The sequence below is a fragment of the Schistocerca nitens genome, chromosome 3 (genome assembly GCF_023898315.1).
Source record: "Schistocerca nitens isolate TAMUIC-IGC-003100 chromosome 3, iqSchNite1.1, whole genome shotgun sequence".
NCBI lineage: Eukaryota > Metazoa > Arthropoda > Insecta > Orthoptera > Acrididae > Schistocerca > Schistocerca nitens.
In genome coordinates, this window is record NC_064616.1 from 828,740,334 (window position 1) to 828,760,370 (window position 20,037).

Sequence of the window (20,037 nt, forward strand, 5' to 3'; positions counted from 1 at the left end):
ATAAAGCCATGTGTTGAAGAATGTAAATTTTCTGTGAATCTTAAAAACACTATCAAAGAAGATATAATGAGCTACAGACAGTCTCTGCTTAAGATTACATTTTTCTGCTCTTTAGGAGAGTAGTATACTTCGTGATGAACATTTGAAAAATCGGACTCCTGCCATTCACAGGCAGGACACTAAAAATTACACTATCCTTGTGTGTCTCATGGGCTGACGACTCCACTGGATTAACTTATTTCAAGTATTAATCACATCATGTAGCTTCTGAAAGAGTAGGAAACCATGATCTTAGTAACATTGTGCAGCTGTGGTTAAATCAAACTCTTCACTATACCCCAGAGTTGCTAGTTCATCATCACTGTGGAGCTTGGAAAGTATGTTTGGAAACAGTTGAAAACCTGAAACTTGTACTCAGTCTGGGAAGTGTGCATTGATTATGGGATACTTGGTGGCACAATACCTGCAAAAGATGCAGCTATGAGCTTGTATCCCTATCAAATGCACAATTTGAACTTGCCATGTGTTTATTGTCCCCCTTGGTTATAGTCATCAGTGTAAATTATTGTAAGGTATCTATGGCCATCCTAGAATATGTAAGAAGTTGCTGAATATAAAATCATTAATAATTCAAACTTCATCAAATTTCAGAAACAGCCTGGGTTTTAATGCCAACCAGACTAGACATTTACCCCAGCACTACGTTTAAAAAATTCTAGTGTGCCACATATAGCCAAGGGAGTTTTTCCGTTACTCATATTTCTAATAGTCTCGTTACCTTTCTCCCTCTTGTTGATGAATGTGATCTCTGGTGCAGGACATCCAGAATGTCTAAATGATGAAGACTGTGGTGTAGCTGGATCTTACATTATTGCCACAACATGAGGAAGTTCCACAAGTCATTATAGGAAGTTCTCCAGCTTTAACAAAAAAGCTAGGAAATAAAAAGGAAGAAAGGAAGACTGGAGTTTAGTATCCCATCAATGATGAGGACATTAGAGAAAGGGTACAAGCTTGAATTATGAAAAGATTGGGAAGGAAATTAGTCATGCCCTTATCAAAGGAACCATCCCAGCATTTACCTCGAGCTATTAGAGAAATCACAGAAAACCTAAATTTGATGTTTGAATGGGGGATTTGAACAGTCATCCTCCCTAACACTATTCCAGTATGCTAACCACTGCACCACCTCACTCGGTGCTGGCAAATAGGTTGTTTCAAACATTCATGTCACTAATCTAATGCCCTCTGTGGATGGAGTGCAGGTTCTGCCATGCAGTACTTTACAAAGTATAATCATAGTCCAATGGGGACTGAACAAATTTTCTTCAAATTAACCATTGGGAGGACCTGTTTCTATTCAAGACCTTCTGCTACTGTTCTTTAAGATGTTTAGAGCTGTCACTTGGAAGTATTTCAGGCATGCAACTAAGTGTTTTTTAAGCAGAGGCCCAGAATTTACTTATTCCTTAAAACTAAGTATAATGTCCTCAAGTCACAATTCAGATTGATTAAAACTATAATACACACAATAAAAAGGGATGGACACTTTTATCTTTAGGGAAAATTTAAATTGTGTATTTTTTGCCCATAGTTCGAAGCGTTTGGATGCCGCCTACAATTGTTGAGCAACCATAAATAAAAAATTGGTAAAAGTTCTCTAGTAGGGAACATTGAAATGGGTTTCTGACTGAGGGACAATGTTCTTCCTTGTATGACAGTCTGAGGGCACACTGCCAACATTGAGGAAATAAGGATCACACCATACTGGGAAAACTATGAGCGTAATTCATAGAGTTTATGTGTGATGTATTGACAGATATTATCATAGCCATTACCAATATCAAACAATATATCTATGAAGCAGTGTTTTTGAAAAAAAAAATGCTGCTTTTATCCCCACCTTAATGAAGATCAGATTATGGAATGTTGACTGATAACATAATCAACTATGCTGAAGGCAGCTTGGAAACTTTCTGAATTTTAAAGACAATACCAAATGGTTGTTTTATGAAGTATTCTCTATACAGTAGTAAGTGCAACACTGGTTGGGTGATAAAATTTCCTGGTTGTTTGGAGGAGAGGGATCATTATTGCTTGCCTCCAGAAATTTAGGTAAAGAACATGCCTAGGAACTGCACGGTGAAGGAGGGCGGGGGGGGGGGGGGGGCTGATGTTAGTTTTGTGCTGAGTAATGAGTTACTTTGTAAATTTCACAGTAAATGACTGTACTTTTCCTCCTAGATATCATCCATGACATATTCCAGTTTCCTTCATGTTGATACTGAATTGGTTCACCTGTTTGACAGGAGGCATTTTCAGTTTGCAGAGCTTAAAAACATATTGTTACAAACCCACAAGAAGCTAGTTCTTGGACATAAAAGCATTTTGTAGTGCTCTATGTTTGGCTTTTGTGCTATATTACCAGGCACTATAAGGTGTGATTTACTGTACCATACAAAAGATATTGTCATACTTCTTTGTGTCACTGGTCACTGGAGGTACAGTCCAACTTAGCACTTTCGTCTACATCCCACATTGGTTGGAATTAATATGTAAAATTGTCATTCTGTGTAATTGTGTGGAAGTGTTTCACAATTATCCTGCATCAGATTCTGGTTTTGTTTTCAGAGTATTGTCTTTTTATGATGATTGTAGTGCATGCACTGTCTTTCTTATTAATCCAGCCCTTCCACTGCCATATCGTCTGTGGTAGTGATAAACACTTCACGGATTCTGTTGGCATGATCTTTTGTTTTCGCTGATAGTGTGTTGAGCTTTTGCTTGTACTGTTCAAAAAGCTATCATTTCTTAGTAGGTATGTTGCTATTTGGTTTTCTCAGTACCCTAGTCTCACTGATGGCTGATAGATACTCACTGCTCCATCACGGAACTGGCTGTGTATGCAGTTTAATTAGGGATACTGTTCTAAATGTCTTTTTGTACTTATCATTAGTCATTTCTCTCATATACAATTCTGATGGAAAAGGAAAGGAAGTAAATCATAGCAGTACTGAAACTACCCTCCACTACACACTTGGTGTAGATGGGATATAAATAGACTATAGAAACCCCAACAAACTAAGTCATAGTTGAACTGATTTCTGAAGCAGATTTCTAGGTTATTTGTAGTGTAATGTAGCATATATTGTGCCATTAATAAATCAGATTCAATATTCTGCTTTGAAAGTTGCAATAAATTAACCTGACTGTATCTCTAATAACATTTAGCAAATCAGAATTGATTTTTATGATTTTTTATGATTGCATGCACATTTTTTCTTAAGTACTTCTACAGCATCAAGTGTTTCTCATACATACTTTTGGAAGTAATTTTATGCAAACTGACAGCTGTTCTTCTAAATTAGGTTAACGATGGTACGAAATCAGAATCCTGCAACAGTGCACAGTTGTCTGCAATGTCATCACTTTCTGTTGTTGGTGGAATTGATAAACGGGCAAGGGTAGGAGGCCAAGTAACAGTGGAAGGTGTTGGACAAGGTTAGTACAAAGTTTTGCTTAAGAGATTAGTATATAATAACGTATTTCCCATTAGAAAATGAGTTGTCATATTTTTTCAAGGACTTGAATGTTCTATAAAAAGACACAAAAATATTACGTAAACAGGCGCAATTTCACATGTATGCCATTGCATGTTTGCTACAGAATAATTTAATATAAAACTGGAAGTTAATGTTCCTTCTGTTTGAACATTATTGGTTAGCAATTACTATTATGTACTATGGAAAGGCTTAAATTGATTAGTTGAACCTCTGCTCATAGAAATGAAGAGCTAGAACTGTAGCTAGAACCCGGAGATGAATCTCGGACAAATTTATTCTTTGAAAATGGTAAATAAATATTAAAAAATGATGGAACTCAAAAGAAATATGAATGCCAATAGCTGAAAACCTGAAGCTGAGTGTGGAAGCATACATTACAAGAGTATCCTTAAGTGTGCCAATTTTTGTTTGATAAGTGATAAGCTCACAAGACAAAATATTAGTCACCCCCCATAAAAGGACACAATGCTCACTTTTTAGCGCTGTCGAAGATATAGAGCTTGTACCAGACAATCATGTGACCCTACACCAATGACATAAGTAATGGCAGTGAAGTAGTGTGCATGTGCTAGTCAGTTATGGAGAATCAGCACAGTAAAATGTGTTGATGTGGAGGTGTGAAAGAATGTCAGAAAGGAACTACAATGTTTGGGTGTGCCTGTGAGCACAGCACTAATAAAGTTGCCCAATTGTTGGTGTATTGACACAGGCTGTGCAACAAGTCAAGGAACAGTGTAACACTCACCACTTTGTAAGAATAGTAGTCATAAAATACCCTAACTGATGGGGACCAGTGAAGAGTGTCATGTCTTGCCAGTCGCAGTCGGTTTCAAACCCGACAGGAACTACTGCTGTCATTGCACGCAGGTTCACCTCAACTAGTTTACACGTGTAAACTGTGAAGGGAACTATGTGGAATGGACATTCCAAGTCAGGTGCTATGCAAAATGCTATTGCTCACTGTGGCACAAGAAGCTGCAGGTCGGTAGTGGGCCATGCAGCACCAAAACTGGACCTTAGCCGATGGAGGAATGTTTCCTCTTTGCAAATGGTGCAAGGTGTCTAAGTGAGTTGTTTAACCTGCAGTATGTGGAAAGTACAATTTAGGCCAAAGCTGTTCCAGTGATGTTTTGGGGGGTATTTATCATACCATAACTTGGGCTTACTCATTTGAGCTACTGTTGCTGTAAACCAGGATGTTTGCTTCAGCATTCTCAGTAATAAAGTGTTATCATCGTTGTGACATGAGTATGCTGCGAACATGTTCAAAGTGCTGTATGCAAATGTTCCTCGTTTAATGAACTCTCATGCACCCTAACACACACCTTATAAAACACCTGATCTTAATCCCATAGAAAATGTGTGGGACTATTTGTAACAGTGACATTTAGCAGTCAACATCCCCACAGTTTGTTACCTCTACAGGATCTAATTGTCGTTGAGTGGCTTCAGCTGGATATAAAATACCTCAAGAATCTTGTCGACCTTCTTCCTCACCAAATTTAGACCATTACAAGGATAGAGATGGTGTTACATGGTATTGGTGTTATGTCTGCTGGACAAGTGATTAATTTTTTTATCCATTGTGCTTGTTATGACTTCAGTATCTGTTGGAGCTCCAGTGATTATGGTGTGGTACTTTCATACAATTTCCAGTAGCCCTTTATTTGCAAAAATCTATGTACTATTCATAATTCTTACATTTATTTCCTATTGTCAGGCCTGCATACTGACACATTAATAAAGACAGAATTTAAAAAAGGGGATGGGAAATTTACCAACGGGAAGGTAGGGGGGAAAAAACTGAAGTTGAAGGTCAGAATATTCTTAGTCTCTGTTGGAATAAATGCATCCACAGTGAGATCACTGACTTAATAGTATACCTTAATGAGTGCCACACTACTCTGTGAAACAGGGAACTAAACCAGACGTGGATCAAATCCATATGATGGATTAATGATTGTTGATATGGTACATCGGCCAGGCAGAGTAAGGCAGTTTTCCTCACTCATTTATTCAAATGTTTGGCTGGTCCCCAATCTCTGCCTCAGAAAATATGATACACAAACAATTAAAATATAACACACAGAATAAAGGTTAAACAATTTTAAAAAAATTGCCAAATCATGAAAACAGTGGACTCTGTACAATAGGGTAGACACTAGGAAAGAAAGAGATCCACAGTGAGACTGTTGGAGACAAAATTAGTTTAGGTTGAAAGGGCAGAGGAAGGAATCAGCTATAGCAAACATGGCATGGTAGACAGATGCCATAAACTGGGAAATACAAATATGTGGCTAATTCATGATGGAAAATGAGCACTGCATCAGTTTGATATCCATGAAGAAAATTAAAATTATGTATTATAGGCAGCTCAGACTGAGTATTCACATTGGTGTGTTGGCTGATACCGCAGCAATGTATCTTATAAATGAAAGTAGTACCCTAAACCTCTCTTTCACTGGGAAAATAATTTTGATGAACATCAGAAATGTTCTTGAAATAAAATTATTTCAATGTATGTGCTGTACGAATCATGATGTGCTAATATGGCCCCACACTTTAGGCTTAATTTACACTTCCGGTGATGTGATGCGACACAGTGATGAGCCGAGTGATGATGCATGTATAGGAGCTGAAATCATAAAACAGTGGAGAAACTGACTTTATCAGTAGAACAGAGCACTGCCCATTTACACTGCAGGCTGAGCTGAGCAAGCATCAGAACTTTAACCAGAAGGCTTACTGTGTGCAGTAATAGTCATCTTTATAACTAATGTCCCATTATAGAACTCTGTACATAATGATTCTTATTAATGTTTAAAAACATCTGAAGCAACATAAATGGCAGTAAGACAAATAATTTAATATAGATCACATTGGGTTGCAAATGTTGGAAAATATACCAAAGGTAGATGACAAATGTCGAACATGTGGTATCACTAAATGACATACCTCACTGCACATGCAGTGGTTGAGTCCATCAGTCTGTCACACCTGATCATCCTAACCCAAGTCAAGTATTTACATCGGTGTGGCTCTGGGCCCTCATGCACAACTTTAGCACATGGAGCTCAGGGGTTGAGTCTTGCATATGGCAGGCAGTATTTTTTTCATTGCGGTAGACATTTATGTGTTTACTTAGAGGTAAGATTTATTATTTTATTGAACAGTCTCATGGTGTTTGCTGCTTTATTGTACAGTACAGTACAACAAAAACCTACTGTTTTGCATCACAAGCAAATGAGTGTAAGCTTCCAAACTGTGTTGTTATTTGTAAGTGGCCTATGTTTTTTCCCCCTAAATAATGTTCATCTACAAAAAAAGAAGGGGGCAAAAGGAAAGTCACACAAAATAAGAACAGCTTTTACTTGGTTATGGCAAGAAAAAAATTTTTGTAACCTCTGTATTTACAAAAGCTGTTTGAAATCAGCTTTGTTTACTCCAATGCAAGAATTGCTTTGCTCAATCATCTCTTCATGCCCATACCCAACCGCTGCACTAGTGGCAAGGTATGTCATCTGCTGATGCACATATTCAACATTCCTCATCCATTTTTGGGATATTTCCAACCGCATATGCCTTATATTAAATTATTTGTCTCAGCATCATCTATGCTGCTTTGGGGGTAAGAATCACCCCCTATGTGCTAATTTTTGTTGTCGAGCACCAACTGATATTCCACCTCTTTTGGATGGAAATTGTTGAAATGTTGAACCCTAATTTTCTGTCATCCTTCAGTTACATATAATCAAGAACTAATTTTAAAGCTTGATGGGGAAGCAAACCAGTCATGTACAACAAACGATATGCTTCTGATAGATTTAGATGAGGATTGCTCGAGTTAGGCAGGTGGAAAAGTGATGTAGGAAATGTTTATCTGAACAATGTTGCTGGAATAGTTATAAGCTATACAGTCAATATTTGTGCTTGTGTCATTAGAGAAGTATCTCCAAAACAGCTCCATCTGCTGCAGAAAACATAAAAGAAAGAAGGTAAAGCTACCATCAACCTTTTGAACATCACAGTGCTACATTAAGCATGGTCCTATTGTAGGTGACAAGGTCCTCGGTATACCGTGATCATGCCCAGTAAAGCACTGTCATGTTGTTGACAGATTTATGGCAGCAACGAAGGGAACGTTTACAAAATACTTTTGAAATGGAATTTTGCTGTTTATTGGTTGGATTTTTTTATGGTTTATAATTTGGAAAGAGTAGTGAAGATAAAATTTTTTTAAAAAAAGAGATTTGTTGTTTTAGAAAAAAGGAATTTTATTTGTATGGAAGAAATAAACAAAAGAAGTAAATTCAGTGTGGACTTGGCACTTGCTTCATATCACAGAGAAGTTTCTAGTTGGCTGGTGTCAGCTAAATGTTTTAGCCTGTGGATATTCAAAACAACATTGTAACTGCCACACTGACTCTCTTAATTTTAATTTACTTTTTTTCTGGTATTCAGATATGAAAAATATTAGAGTTGTTTTAAAATTGCTGAAGGGATTAGGGAGAACAAAAATGCTCATCTTAGATTCGACACTTGATGGTTTGATTGTTTGACCTGCCACACTTATCTGCAAAATTAATTGGAAAATTTCAGAGGAAACCTCAGGCCACTAAGAATGATGTGCACTTAACAAGTTAGATGGTAGAGTATTGCAGAAAATCAGGTGGTGGTGTACTACATTATACATTTACCAGCAGCCTTGTTCTGCCATGCCTACCTGTAGCATGTGCACTTCTTGGTGGGTGTTGAAGATTTATCCTTGATGTTAGTGTATGCATTTTGGCAGTCAAGCAATGGAAATTCAGGGATGGAATAACAACAGTATTATGAAAAGGATGCTGTTAACCACAAAGAGGAGGCATTGAGTTGCAGACTGGATGAAAGGACTGCTAAACACTTAAGATTATGGATGAAACATTCTCCTTCCAAAATAGGCGCGCGCACACACACACACACACACACACACACACACACACACAAACTCTGTAAAATTTGTTGGTTATTTAACTGTATATTATCATAAATAAAGAACTTTGATTAAAAAAAAAAAAAAAGAAAGAAAACTACACATTAATCATGCCAAAAGCTGAGAAGTGATTCTTGGTGTTGTAGCTCTCAGGGGCACCCTGGGATACTGTGTGTGTGTGTTCTATTTCGGAAGAAGAACTTTTTGTCTGAGATGTTAAATGTGTGGCAGTCTTTTCTTTTTGCCTGTCTGCAACCTAATGTCTCCATTATGGCAGTCTCCACTTTAGAGCACTAGTCATTTATTAACACTTGCAGGATATACTACAACAGAATAAATGACACACAGCTTGTGATACTGATTCAGTTACAAGAGACAATAGCTTAATTAAAGTTAAATCTAGAGGTCTGCCATTATATGCTCCTGAACAAAGAAAACTCAAGGAATGTTACCACAGTTCAAGTGCTGTTCCAATGTGAATATGGGTGTCAAGGTGCCCAACTACTCAACACTAGTGGAGTAGCAAAGTTTGTCAGATTGTTGAAAGTCAGAATTAGAATCTTTACCAGATACTGCATGGAATTTTCAGTTGAATTAGCTTTACTCTTAATAATAAATTGCCAAAGAAATCATGACTGGGAAACTGTTCCCAAAACTTGAAAAAGAGTAAACTTTACACTCATCTACTAAAAAAAAAAAAAAAAAAAAAAAAGTACTACCATATCACTATATCACTCACCTCTATCTGTAACAGAATTATGTAGCATATTAGAAGTTCAGACACAATGCTCTAATTGTAACAAAATTGCCATTACCATGGAAAGCAGCCTGCTTTTCAGAAACAGTAATCCTGTGGTGCTCACCTTTGTATCTTTATTCATGGGATTATGGTCATCATACAGGGCATTTTGAGTAGCACAGAACACACACACAAACAACACTCACAGTTACATTGCTCTAGTGCTGGAAGGCTGTGTCGAGTGGAGGGTGTGGAGGATAGGAGGTGGCTACAAGAGGGAAGAGAGGGTAAAGAAATGGGATGGGAATGTGGCGCAAGTGAGCTTGCTCGGCTGCAGCAGAGTAAGTAGCACATGGTACACTGAAGCAGGTGGTCTGGGTTAAGAGGGTGGGGGGAAGTGGGAGAGGTCTGGATAGAACAGAGGAAGAGAGATGTCATGGAGAGATTGGTGTGCTTTGGATAAGTAAGATGAAACTTTTCCCACATAATAACCCAGGATCATGACATGTCCCATTCACCAATACAGCACATTCACTGCCAGTCCCATCACAGGCACATCCTATCCCACCAAAGGCAGCATGAGCTATGAATGCAGTTTTCACTACTCTCTCTCTCTCTCTCTCTCTCTCTCTCTCTCTCTCACACAGACACACACACACACACACACACACACACACACACACACACACTTGCTTTCCTTCCCACAGTACATGCACCTCTGAGTTACACAGGTAGGAATTGTTCCTACTTCATATCCTTCTATTTTGAAATCCCCCTTGTTTCATTATTCACTGTTCTTATCCTGGACTCCCTTAATCGGGTTGGCAGGGGTTCGGGTTGGCAAGGGTTCAGAGTGTGGTTGAGGTTTCTCTCACCACACGCGACCCCTGGCAGACATCCCGTCAGCTCTGACAAACATACTGGCCTGACCTGCATTCTTTTACTTGTCTTTAAATTTTTCTTAGCTGTGCTATCAATATTGCTTTCAAGGCCTCGATTTCTGGCTGACTTCACTAACTCCAGATGGACTCTCTCTCTCTCTCTCTCTCTCTCTCTCTCTCTCTCTATCTTGACTGAGGGGCTGATGACCTTGTTGTTTAGTCTCATAACTCCCAACCAGCCAACCCACTCTGATCCATCTCCAGCCCATTTCCTATGCCTTCAGTTCACCCTCCTTCCCAGCAGCTCCACCTGTTTTCACTTTGGTTCAGTTCATCTGTTTAGTCTATGTTCTTTACATAGTGTCCTCTTCCTTAGTCTACCCAGCTCTTCGCCATCACAATCACCATCACCTTAAACCAAGTTATCTATTTCATTGTGTATGACATATGACTTCCCTTTCCTGCATAAGGAAGAGCTCACTGGTGTCATACCCCTATCCTGTCCCTTTGCTGCCCCTCTGTCTACACTCCTTGCTCCTCTCAGCCTCTCCAGCCACAATATCTCACCCCATTAGGGCCTCGGTGCAATGTACCCCCTCCTCCTCCCCCCTCCCTCCCTCCCTCCCCCCCTCTCTCACTCTCTCTCTGTGGGAGTGTGAGTGTGTGAGTGCATGTGTACATTTGTGTGTGTTATCTCTGATATTACCCCAAAGCTTGTTGATGCCTCAGCTGTAGGGATCAGTTTTTTTGTTTTCTTTTTATTTTTTATTTCTAAATCTGTTCTTGTTTTTATTTCACTGAGGACTTGCCAGTGTAACTTTCTGCAGTAAATTACAGTCACCTTGTGCTGTGAAAGGTATTCAAAGATTTTGCAATTGATGGTGATTACTGTAAAGTTGTATTAGAAATTGAATTGGTGGCACAGTGGTTACCAATGTACTTCCTTCAACTTCCTAAAACCTCTTACTCTTTCCTTACAACCTCCTGTCTTTTCTTTCACCAATCTGACATCTGTTGGGTCCCGGGGTTTGAGAAATCTGCACCTACGTCCCAACTTTCTGAAATATGCTCCTCTTTCCTGTCTGATGAAGGTAGTAACAGGTCTGCAGCTAAGAGTAGATTTCTTTTTTCTACTGTTATTTTGTCTATCATCAGTACTGGGATTTGACCTCCTACAGGTAATTAGGCATAATGGCCAGCCATAGTGTCGCCTTGTAAATTTGGGAGTGTAGATACTATCAGAGCACCTTCTATGATGATAAATAAATTTATTGACAAATAACACTAAACATGAATTCTTTATTGTAATCAGTCTTAAAATCCTACACCTCATGAAATGTTTGAAAATTAATCCAAAGGATAATAGTTTTGTAAAGGGTAGAACAGAATTTTTCAGAATAAGCTGCTTAATTTTAACTTTTGCAATTTTTTGTGGTGAGAGTGATCTATTCCTTTTGGAATATATGTCTTCTTATCTGTGAATCTTCTTACAGGTACCCTTTGCCAGATTAGTCAACATAGTAAACTGATTATCCAGTTGCGAGAAAGTGGTGAACTGAAAAAGTTTTCTCTGGCAAATGTCTCACCTAGGCCAGTAATGGCATTCTCTATGGATAAAGTGATGACTACAGAAGAAATATTTAAAATGTGGGCCAAACTTTTTACACTGACTGCTTGCCAGTCTGATACACGACATCCAGTATTAGGTATTTAACTTCATATTTTGACAATTTTATTGTTTTTTTCATTATGGTTGAGCGTTTTTGAGTGTTACATTTTATTGTGAACAAAACAGTAGTAGCAGTACGATTATTGTAATTTTTGTAGATATATTATTTTTTTTCTCAGTGTAAAGCATGAACATTAGCTTTGAGAGACTGTGACATATAAGTTAGGATTATCTGTCAAACTTTTATCTTCTCCATATTTTAGATTATGTACTTTTACTGAGTGACAGGTTTTGTTTTGGCATAAAGTTAACATATGTTTTTGCACTCAGTTTTGTAGTTTTGATAGTACTGGCAGTATCATTCTTGATTGGTACAGAAAAAAATGTGATTGACCTAATAAACCAGTACTGAGTAAGAAATCTCCAACATATCCTTTTTCTCAGGAGTGTTAATCCTGCATGGTTAGGAGGAAGGCTCCTGTGGAGAAAGGAACAAAAGAAATTAGGTAGTCCAGGATGAAACTTTGAGAGAGTCCATTAAGAATTCTGATATTGACATCTTCAACTTTTTTAGTTATGTCATCCTCAGTTGCAAGTAATATTACAGTATGTTGATAACTTTTACTTTTGGACTGTATAACTACAACTGGATGAAACACAATTTTCGTGCCATACGTGTTTTGCCTTTATTCTTTGCAAGGCATCTTCAGTGGCTTGGAATGTGTAAATATTTTTACTATTTCGTTTAGTAATATTTTTAAATATTACTATCCCATAGAAAAGCCAACCACCACAACTGTTTATAACCTATACATACATGGTCCCAAAATGTAAACTAAATAATAAAAATATTTACATATTCAAGGCCACTGAAAATGCCTTGCAAAGAATATAGGCAAAATGCATATGGCATGAAAATTGTGTTTCATTCAGTTACAGTTACACAGTCAAAAAGTAAAAATTATCAACATACCATAAAATTCTCAGATTGCTCTATTGAAGGAAGACTAACTTATTGGTTCACACTCTTTTAACTGTGTCCAGTACATATGTTGGTAGTATATAATAAATTATAGTGTTACCCCTCAGATATGGTTCCTTCATGAGGTATGTGTAAACAGTATAAAAATGTAATTATAAAAAATTAAATGCATATTGTTTACATCACAACCAAGTTGCACCACTAATGTTACATTAAAATAATAGGAATGATATGCTGCTAGTCTGGGCAAATTTTTGTGCATTGCTGCCTGCCACATTTCAAAAGAAATGACAAACCAAAATTTATCTTAATTTCTCTAGAATCACTGGAAGTTGGTTTGCTGAGGACACAACAGCTCCAGCTGGCAGCCCTCAATGCTTGTGCAGAGTTGTTCAGGCATCAGACGTTGTTACGCCGTGCTTTAAAACACCATTCTTTAGAAACATCTTGTCTTGAGGCCTTAAATGAAGAGGAAGATATTGATTTTGACATTGACCCAGATGCAGAAACTCTTCTAATTCAAAAACTCATAGTTAAAGCTACACAGCCATCACCTGTGAAAGCTTCCTATACAAAATCAGATTTACAGGTAAGAAATCAGAAATGGATTATTTTTGTGTAAAGAATGTACTTTTAACTAAATCAGTTGCAGTGATACAGATTTTCATTCTCACGTTAATAAACTGTCACAAGAAAATGCAATAGAAATTTTACAAAGAAATATTTTGTGGAGTGAAAATGTAATAGTATTGATTTTATAATGTGAACATGTCCCACTGTAGGCATAAAATGGTACAAACTCTGCAACGATAATTATGGCTGTCTAGGAAACACTGAATATGGATCAGTTCACTGAAGATCTTTGATAGATATAGCTGCCATTAAATCTAAAAGGCTTTTGCATTTTTGTAGAAGAAAATTATATGTCTTGTTGTCATAATCAGGTGACAAGATCAATAAGTAATAGGTTAGAGTCAGAACTATAGCTCATTTGGGTAAGGATGGTATAGTTATAATCCGAAGTATTATGTGAAGAACAGTCCTGGAATTTGCTTAAAGTTGAGTGGGTAGACAATGATTTGAAATTCACTTTTTCTGATTAAAATCCAAATTCTCAACCACTGTACCATCTTGCACAATTGTTTGTGGGCAAGGTATACTAAAGATGGAAGATAGCTAATGTTTGAGGAGTCATGTTATCGGAATTAGAGTGCAGCAGTGTGGACTGATATGACAGTAAAACACGTGTAAAACATTGTTGTTATTTAGCCATAAAGAAATAAGCATCTTATGTAGTTGTAATTTGTGCCTGTTCATTCAGTTAACTAGTGTTATGATAGTTGTATATTATTAAATTGAAGAGTGCTAGTGATGTGAATACATGTGTAGTAGGCTCTTCTCGTGACAGTTTCTTAATCTGAAACCTTATCTAGGAGGGAAACCTTGGGCAGGTGTGGGCCCAGAATTGAAATTCCTAATGAGTAAGTATCTCTGTGGGACACAAAAGACTTTTGTTTTGATGGTACAAATTTATGATAAGTAACAGAAAAAGAAACTGTCATCTGATAGAGGTAGTAGAATGGTTTCTAGAGTAGTTTAATTCCAAATTACAGATTAGATTGACTGAGACAGAAAAAAAGCCTTTAAGAATTGTGGTGCACATAGTTTAACACTGATTTCGATCAAGTAAATATTCTTGTGTAGTACGAACAGAGTTGTATCAGTGTTTCGTAAAATTTTTAGGAACTTTTGTAGCTACTAGTGTACTGTGAAGAAAACATGTAGTGTATCATTATGTGGCATCACATGCAGTGGTACTCAAAGGAAGTGACTCAGCTGTTAGATTTGACATGTTTAGAGCAGCTGCATTTTTTGTCTTTTATTTTATTTTTGCTATCTCCTTTCAAAAACACAGGTATGTTTTTTCTAGGTGTAGTCCAAATAGCATTAAATGACAGGCTTCTGCACATACAAACAAAAGTACATTGTGGGTGGAAGCCAAATAAGGACCATTTCCAGATTAGACTGGAAGTCCCACAAATAAAACTCTAGCCGTATGTAGAATTGCTAAGCAGGTCTAAGGCATCCACTCAGTCTCTTGTTGACCAGTCTGGTGTGGCAGTTGAAGATAGCAATACAAAATCTGAAGTTTTAAATTTCATGTTCAAGAAATCGTTCACACAGAAGAATCGTACAAATATACCGTCATTTGACCATTGGACAGACTGCCATATTGACGACACAGTAGTAAGCATACCTGGCATAGTCCTTCACCCAGCGCAAGGTCCCAAGCAACTTGGAAAAAAGCACAGATGACTCCAGTATATAAGAAAGGTAACAGAAAGGACCCACAAAATTACAGACCAATATCCCTAACTTCCATTTGCTGCAGAATCCTTGAAGATTTCTCAGTTTATATATAATAAACTTTCTTGAGGCTGGGTAGCTATGTGCACGATTCAGAATGGTTTTAGAAAGCATTGCTCATGCGGAATTCAGCTTGCCCTTTTCTCACATGAAATACTGAGAATTATGGATGAAGGTCAACAAGCAGATTCCACATTTCTAGATTTCCGGAAAGCATTTGACAATGTGCCTCATTGTAGGCTGTTAACAAAGGCATGAGCATATGGAATAAGTTCACAGATATGCGAGTGGTTTGAAGATTTCTTAAATAATGGAACCCATTATGTTTTCCTCGACGACAAGTGTTCATCAGAGACAATGGTATCATCAGGAGTGCCCCAGGGAAGTGTGATAGGGCCACTGTCGTTCTCTGTAGACATACATGATGTGGCTGAAAGGGTGGGCAGCAATCTGTTGATGCTGTGGTGTACAGTAAGGTGTCGAAGGTGAGTGACTACAGGCAGATACAAGATGACTTAGACAAAATTTCCATTTGGTGTGATGATTGCATCTAGCCCCAAATGTGGAAAAATGTAAGTTAATGCAGGTGAGTAGGAAGATCAAACCTGTAATGTTCGGATACAGTATTACTAGTGTCCTGCTTAACACAGTTAAATTGTTAAAATATCCAGGTGTAACATTGCAAAGCGATGTGAGGTGGAATGAGCATATGAGAACTGTGGTAGGGAAGGTGAATGGTTGAATTCCGTTTATTTGGAGAATTTTAGGATAAAGTGGTTCAGCTGTACAGGAGACCTCATATAGGATGCTGGTACAATCTATTCTTGAGTACTGCACAAGTGTTTGGGATCCGTACCAGATCGGACTGAAGGAAGACGTTGAAGCAGTTCAGAGGCGGGCTGCTAGATTTGTTACTGGTAGGTCTGAACAACACATAAGGAACTCAAATGATAATCCGTGGAGTGAAGGTGAAGGTCTTTCCGTGAAGCACAATTGAGAAAATTTAGAGAACCAGCATTTGAAGCTGACTGCTGAACGATTCTACTGCTGCCAACATACATTGCACATATGGACCACGAAGATAAGATTTGAGAAATTAGGGCTCATATAGAGGCATACAGACAGCCATGTTTCCCTCGCTGTAGTTGCGAGTGGATGTAACTTACCAAACGAAAGCGCTGGCATGTTGATAGACACACAAACATACACACAAAATTCAAGCTTTCGCAACCAATGGTTGCTTCATCAGGAAAGAGGGAAGGAGAGGGAAAGATGAAAGGATGTGGGTTTTAAGGGAGAGGGTAAGGAGTCATTCCAATCCCGGGAGAGGAAAGACTTACCTTAGGGGGAAAAAAAGGAGAGGCAGAGCCACGTGTGAAAGCACCCACATGATTTACCAACTGACCTGCCTACACTGTGAAGCTTTCTATGTGGGAATGACCAGCAACAAACTGTCTATTCGCATGAATGGACACAGGCAGACAGTGTTTGTTGGTAATGAGGATCACCCTGTGGCTAAACATGCCTTGGTGCATGGCCACCACATCTTGGCACAGTGTTACACCGTCCGGGTTATCTGGATACTTCCCACCAACACCAACCTGTCAGAACTCTGGAGATGGGAACTTGCCCTTCAGTATATACTCTCTTCCCATTACCCACCAGGCCTCAACCTCCGCTAATTTCAAGTTGCTGCCGCTCATACCTCACCTGTCATTCAACATCATCTTTGCCTCTGTACTCCCGCCTCGACTGACATCTCTGCCCAGACTCTTTGCCTTTACAAATGTCTGCTTGTGTCTGTGTTTGTGTGAATGGATATGCGTGTGTGTGCGAGCGAGTGTATACCTCTCCTTTTCCCCCCCTAAGGTAAGTCTTTCCTCTCCCGGGATTGGAATGACTCCTTACCCTCTCCCTTAAAACTCACATCGTTTCATCTTTCCATCTCCCTCCCTCTTTCCTGATGAAGCAACCGTTGGTTGCGAAAGCTTGAATTTTGTGTGTATGTTTGTGTGGCTATCAACATGCCAGCTCTTTCGTTTGGTAAGTTACATTATATATATATATATATATATATATATATATATATATATATATATATATATATATGGTAATTATAAATTTTTCCTTAAGATAAAGACAGTTTCCAGTATTGTTTTACTCTAAGAAGTGCAGCATATCTGGAATCTTAATATTTTTATGTTTAGATCATTTACAGGTAACATACTTCATAAATTAGTCGTAATATCTGGCCTTATCAGACACTTTCAGACAATGTGGAAGGTGGCTTCTTCAGTTCAAACTGAATTTTGAACATATGTAAGAATACCAACTTTATGAAAACTTGTACACAAAACATTAACTAAGAGCTTAAATTTGTATCTTATTGTTGTAACAGTAACTGCTAATATAACCCAAGTGTCTGACTGGAGGTTTCGCGTAACTCCTAACCTATCTCTTTCATAATAAAGTAGTAGCCAACATGAGAAGAAAAATATATTCATATTTAGTGGAAAGTATATCCCCTTAAAACGGCATAGCAGTGTCAAAACTACTCAAACTGCCAATCTTCTCTGCCTTCAGGCTTGCCGTGCCCTATTCCATCCCAAAAAAACAAATATTAGTTATCTAGTTTCATAAGGATGCACACAGACTTTTTGACTCCTACTCTCATCTCACACATCTCACCACAAGTCGCCACCTGTAAGTCAACTATCATTTGTTATGTGCTCCTTTAAAATAGGTACAGAATGTATCCTCTTCAGAAAGGTAAACACTGTAAAGCTAAACCAAATAGCATGTAATAGATCTGTGTTATAAATGCCAGGAGTTGCTATTTTTGGAAGTAGAAGTATGAAATTTGCTCTCTCTCTCTGTGTGTGTGTGTGTGTGTGTGTGAGAGAGAGAGAGAGAGAGAGAGAGAGAGAGAGAAATTATATGGTAGGACAATATATCAGCTTATAATAGTCAAATGTCAAATGTTATTTAAACTTTTTCTGTTGTGTCATTACTTACATTAACTTACTTACTTGCCTGTTCATTTATCTTCGCTCTGGGATGTACTGCCTTCACGTGCCTTCTTCTTCAGTTCTTGAGGAGCAAAATTTTTATGTTAAAAATTCATGGATCAATATTTATTTTTTGGTTCAAGCTCATGCTTTATGGCCATTATATAGATGAGAACATATTCTCAATGCTCCATAAGCATTATTTGACACATATAGTATAAATTTTTAATCTAGATCAATTTTGTGAAGGCTGTTAATGTTTCAGATAGCTGCTTTGAATGTGAGTCAGTTCCTGGCCAATGAGGCAGAAAAACATATACGAAATCCATGTGACAGCATTAGTACGAGGAATGAAACTGCAAGTAATAAAGTTGCTTCAAAGAAAGTCCATTTACCTTCTCCTTCTCTGTCACCAACTGTTGGACAGCTTACGGAAATGGGTTTTCCCAGACGGAATGTTGAATGTGCTATAAAGGCATTAGGTAAGTGTTCCTTGATGAATGTCTTCCTTTTCTGAACTTTTTTTCATGTGTATCATTAGTTGTAAATCTCTAGGCATTTCAATGTTTGTATGACACACACATTGTAGTGCTTCTCATAATTAAAGGTTGTAGTACTTGGAACAATGAATGAAAATGTAGCTACCTCTGGATGACATTAATTATATGTTTCAAGAGGATCAAAGCAGAGTGTTTTATGTAATGAATCAAAACTTTGACATACTGAAGATATATTCAGCACCTGTGTGTAAGGTTATTGATTTCACCTAGGCATCTTATAAAGTAGAATTCAGTCTGAGGAGCTGGTTGTCTACATTTCAGAATTTTTCTTGTGATAGTGAAGCAAGGAAAGTGTCATCCGAGGACATGGCCTACAGTTGTATAACTATCTGTAGTGAAAGCCTTGCTTTTTATCAGTGGATCTGTAAATACATTGCATGAGAAAACATTAATTGATTAAAATTTCAACAGGCAGGAAGGTCACTGAAGTCAAAGGCCATAGGCATTTGTGACAGTAGGGTTACCCAACATTGTTAATTTCGTTGACGATAATGGAGAATTAGGGATGAAGAATTTAATGTCATTTTTATGTAAGGAGTTGCAACACATGTAAAAGTTCGACATTAAGTCAGAAATGTTGAAACAAGCAGTTTTCATGGCGATCAGAACCCAGACGCATGTGCTTGTGAGTTGTTATGGAAGAATACTTCTTTTGTCATTATAAGTCTACAGATCAACTCTAGGAAACTTTCACTTATTTATGAGAAACCAAGATGAATTACTGAGCTGCCTATGAGACAAGAAGAAACAGTAATTAGCGGAGAGTTCAGTGTGGATTTCTTAAAAGATGCCGACTTGAAAAATGAGTGGGAATCATTGTTTCAGTTCTCTGGTCACTTGGCGCATGTCCAAGTGGTGGTCAAGTTCAATCCTTGCCTTAGCGAACATCCTCTCAGTGGGCATCACAACAGCATTGATTACAATGTGTTCTGTAAGCTGTTCCAGTTTTCTTGGGTGTGGTGGTACATAAACACATTCTTAATGTACCCTCAAAGGAAAAAATTACGAGGTCTTAGGTTAGGTGACCTTGGGAGGTGCAGGGGTGGGGGCCACGGAACAGAGCGACTTCACTTCAGCACTGTGCCCAACCTAGCAATGCAATGCCCAACTTAGGCAACGACGAGGGGGTGTCCTAACTTGTTGGGAGATGAAATTCATGGAATCAGGAGTCGGTTGTGAAAACAACCACAGCCGCAACACGCGAAGTGAAGACGTACCCATTACAGTCTTCTCACAGGGGGGGGGGGGGGGGGGGGTGGTAAACCAGCCCTTCCATATTTATCTGTGACACTGCAC

The 20,037-nt window shown here is 38.1% G+C and overlaps 1 protein-coding gene across 1 annotated transcript in view; it reads left to right on the forward strand.

Moving 5' to 3' along the window:
• LOC126248847 (E3 ubiquitin-protein ligase HERC2) overlaps positions 1–20,037 on the forward strand; it is an 851,297-nt gene that overhangs the window by 413,573 nt on the left and 417,687 nt on the right. The window contains exons 41-44 of the mRNA XM_049950269.1: positions 3,369–3,501; positions 11,649–11,861; positions 13,127–13,395; positions 18,447–18,663. Coding sequence (XP_049806226.1) covers positions 3,369–3,501; positions 11,649–11,861; positions 13,127–13,395; positions 18,447–18,663 — 832 coding nt within the window. The remainder of the gene's footprint in view (positions 1–3,368; positions 3,502–11,648; positions 11,862–13,126; positions 13,396–18,446; positions 18,664–20,037) is intronic.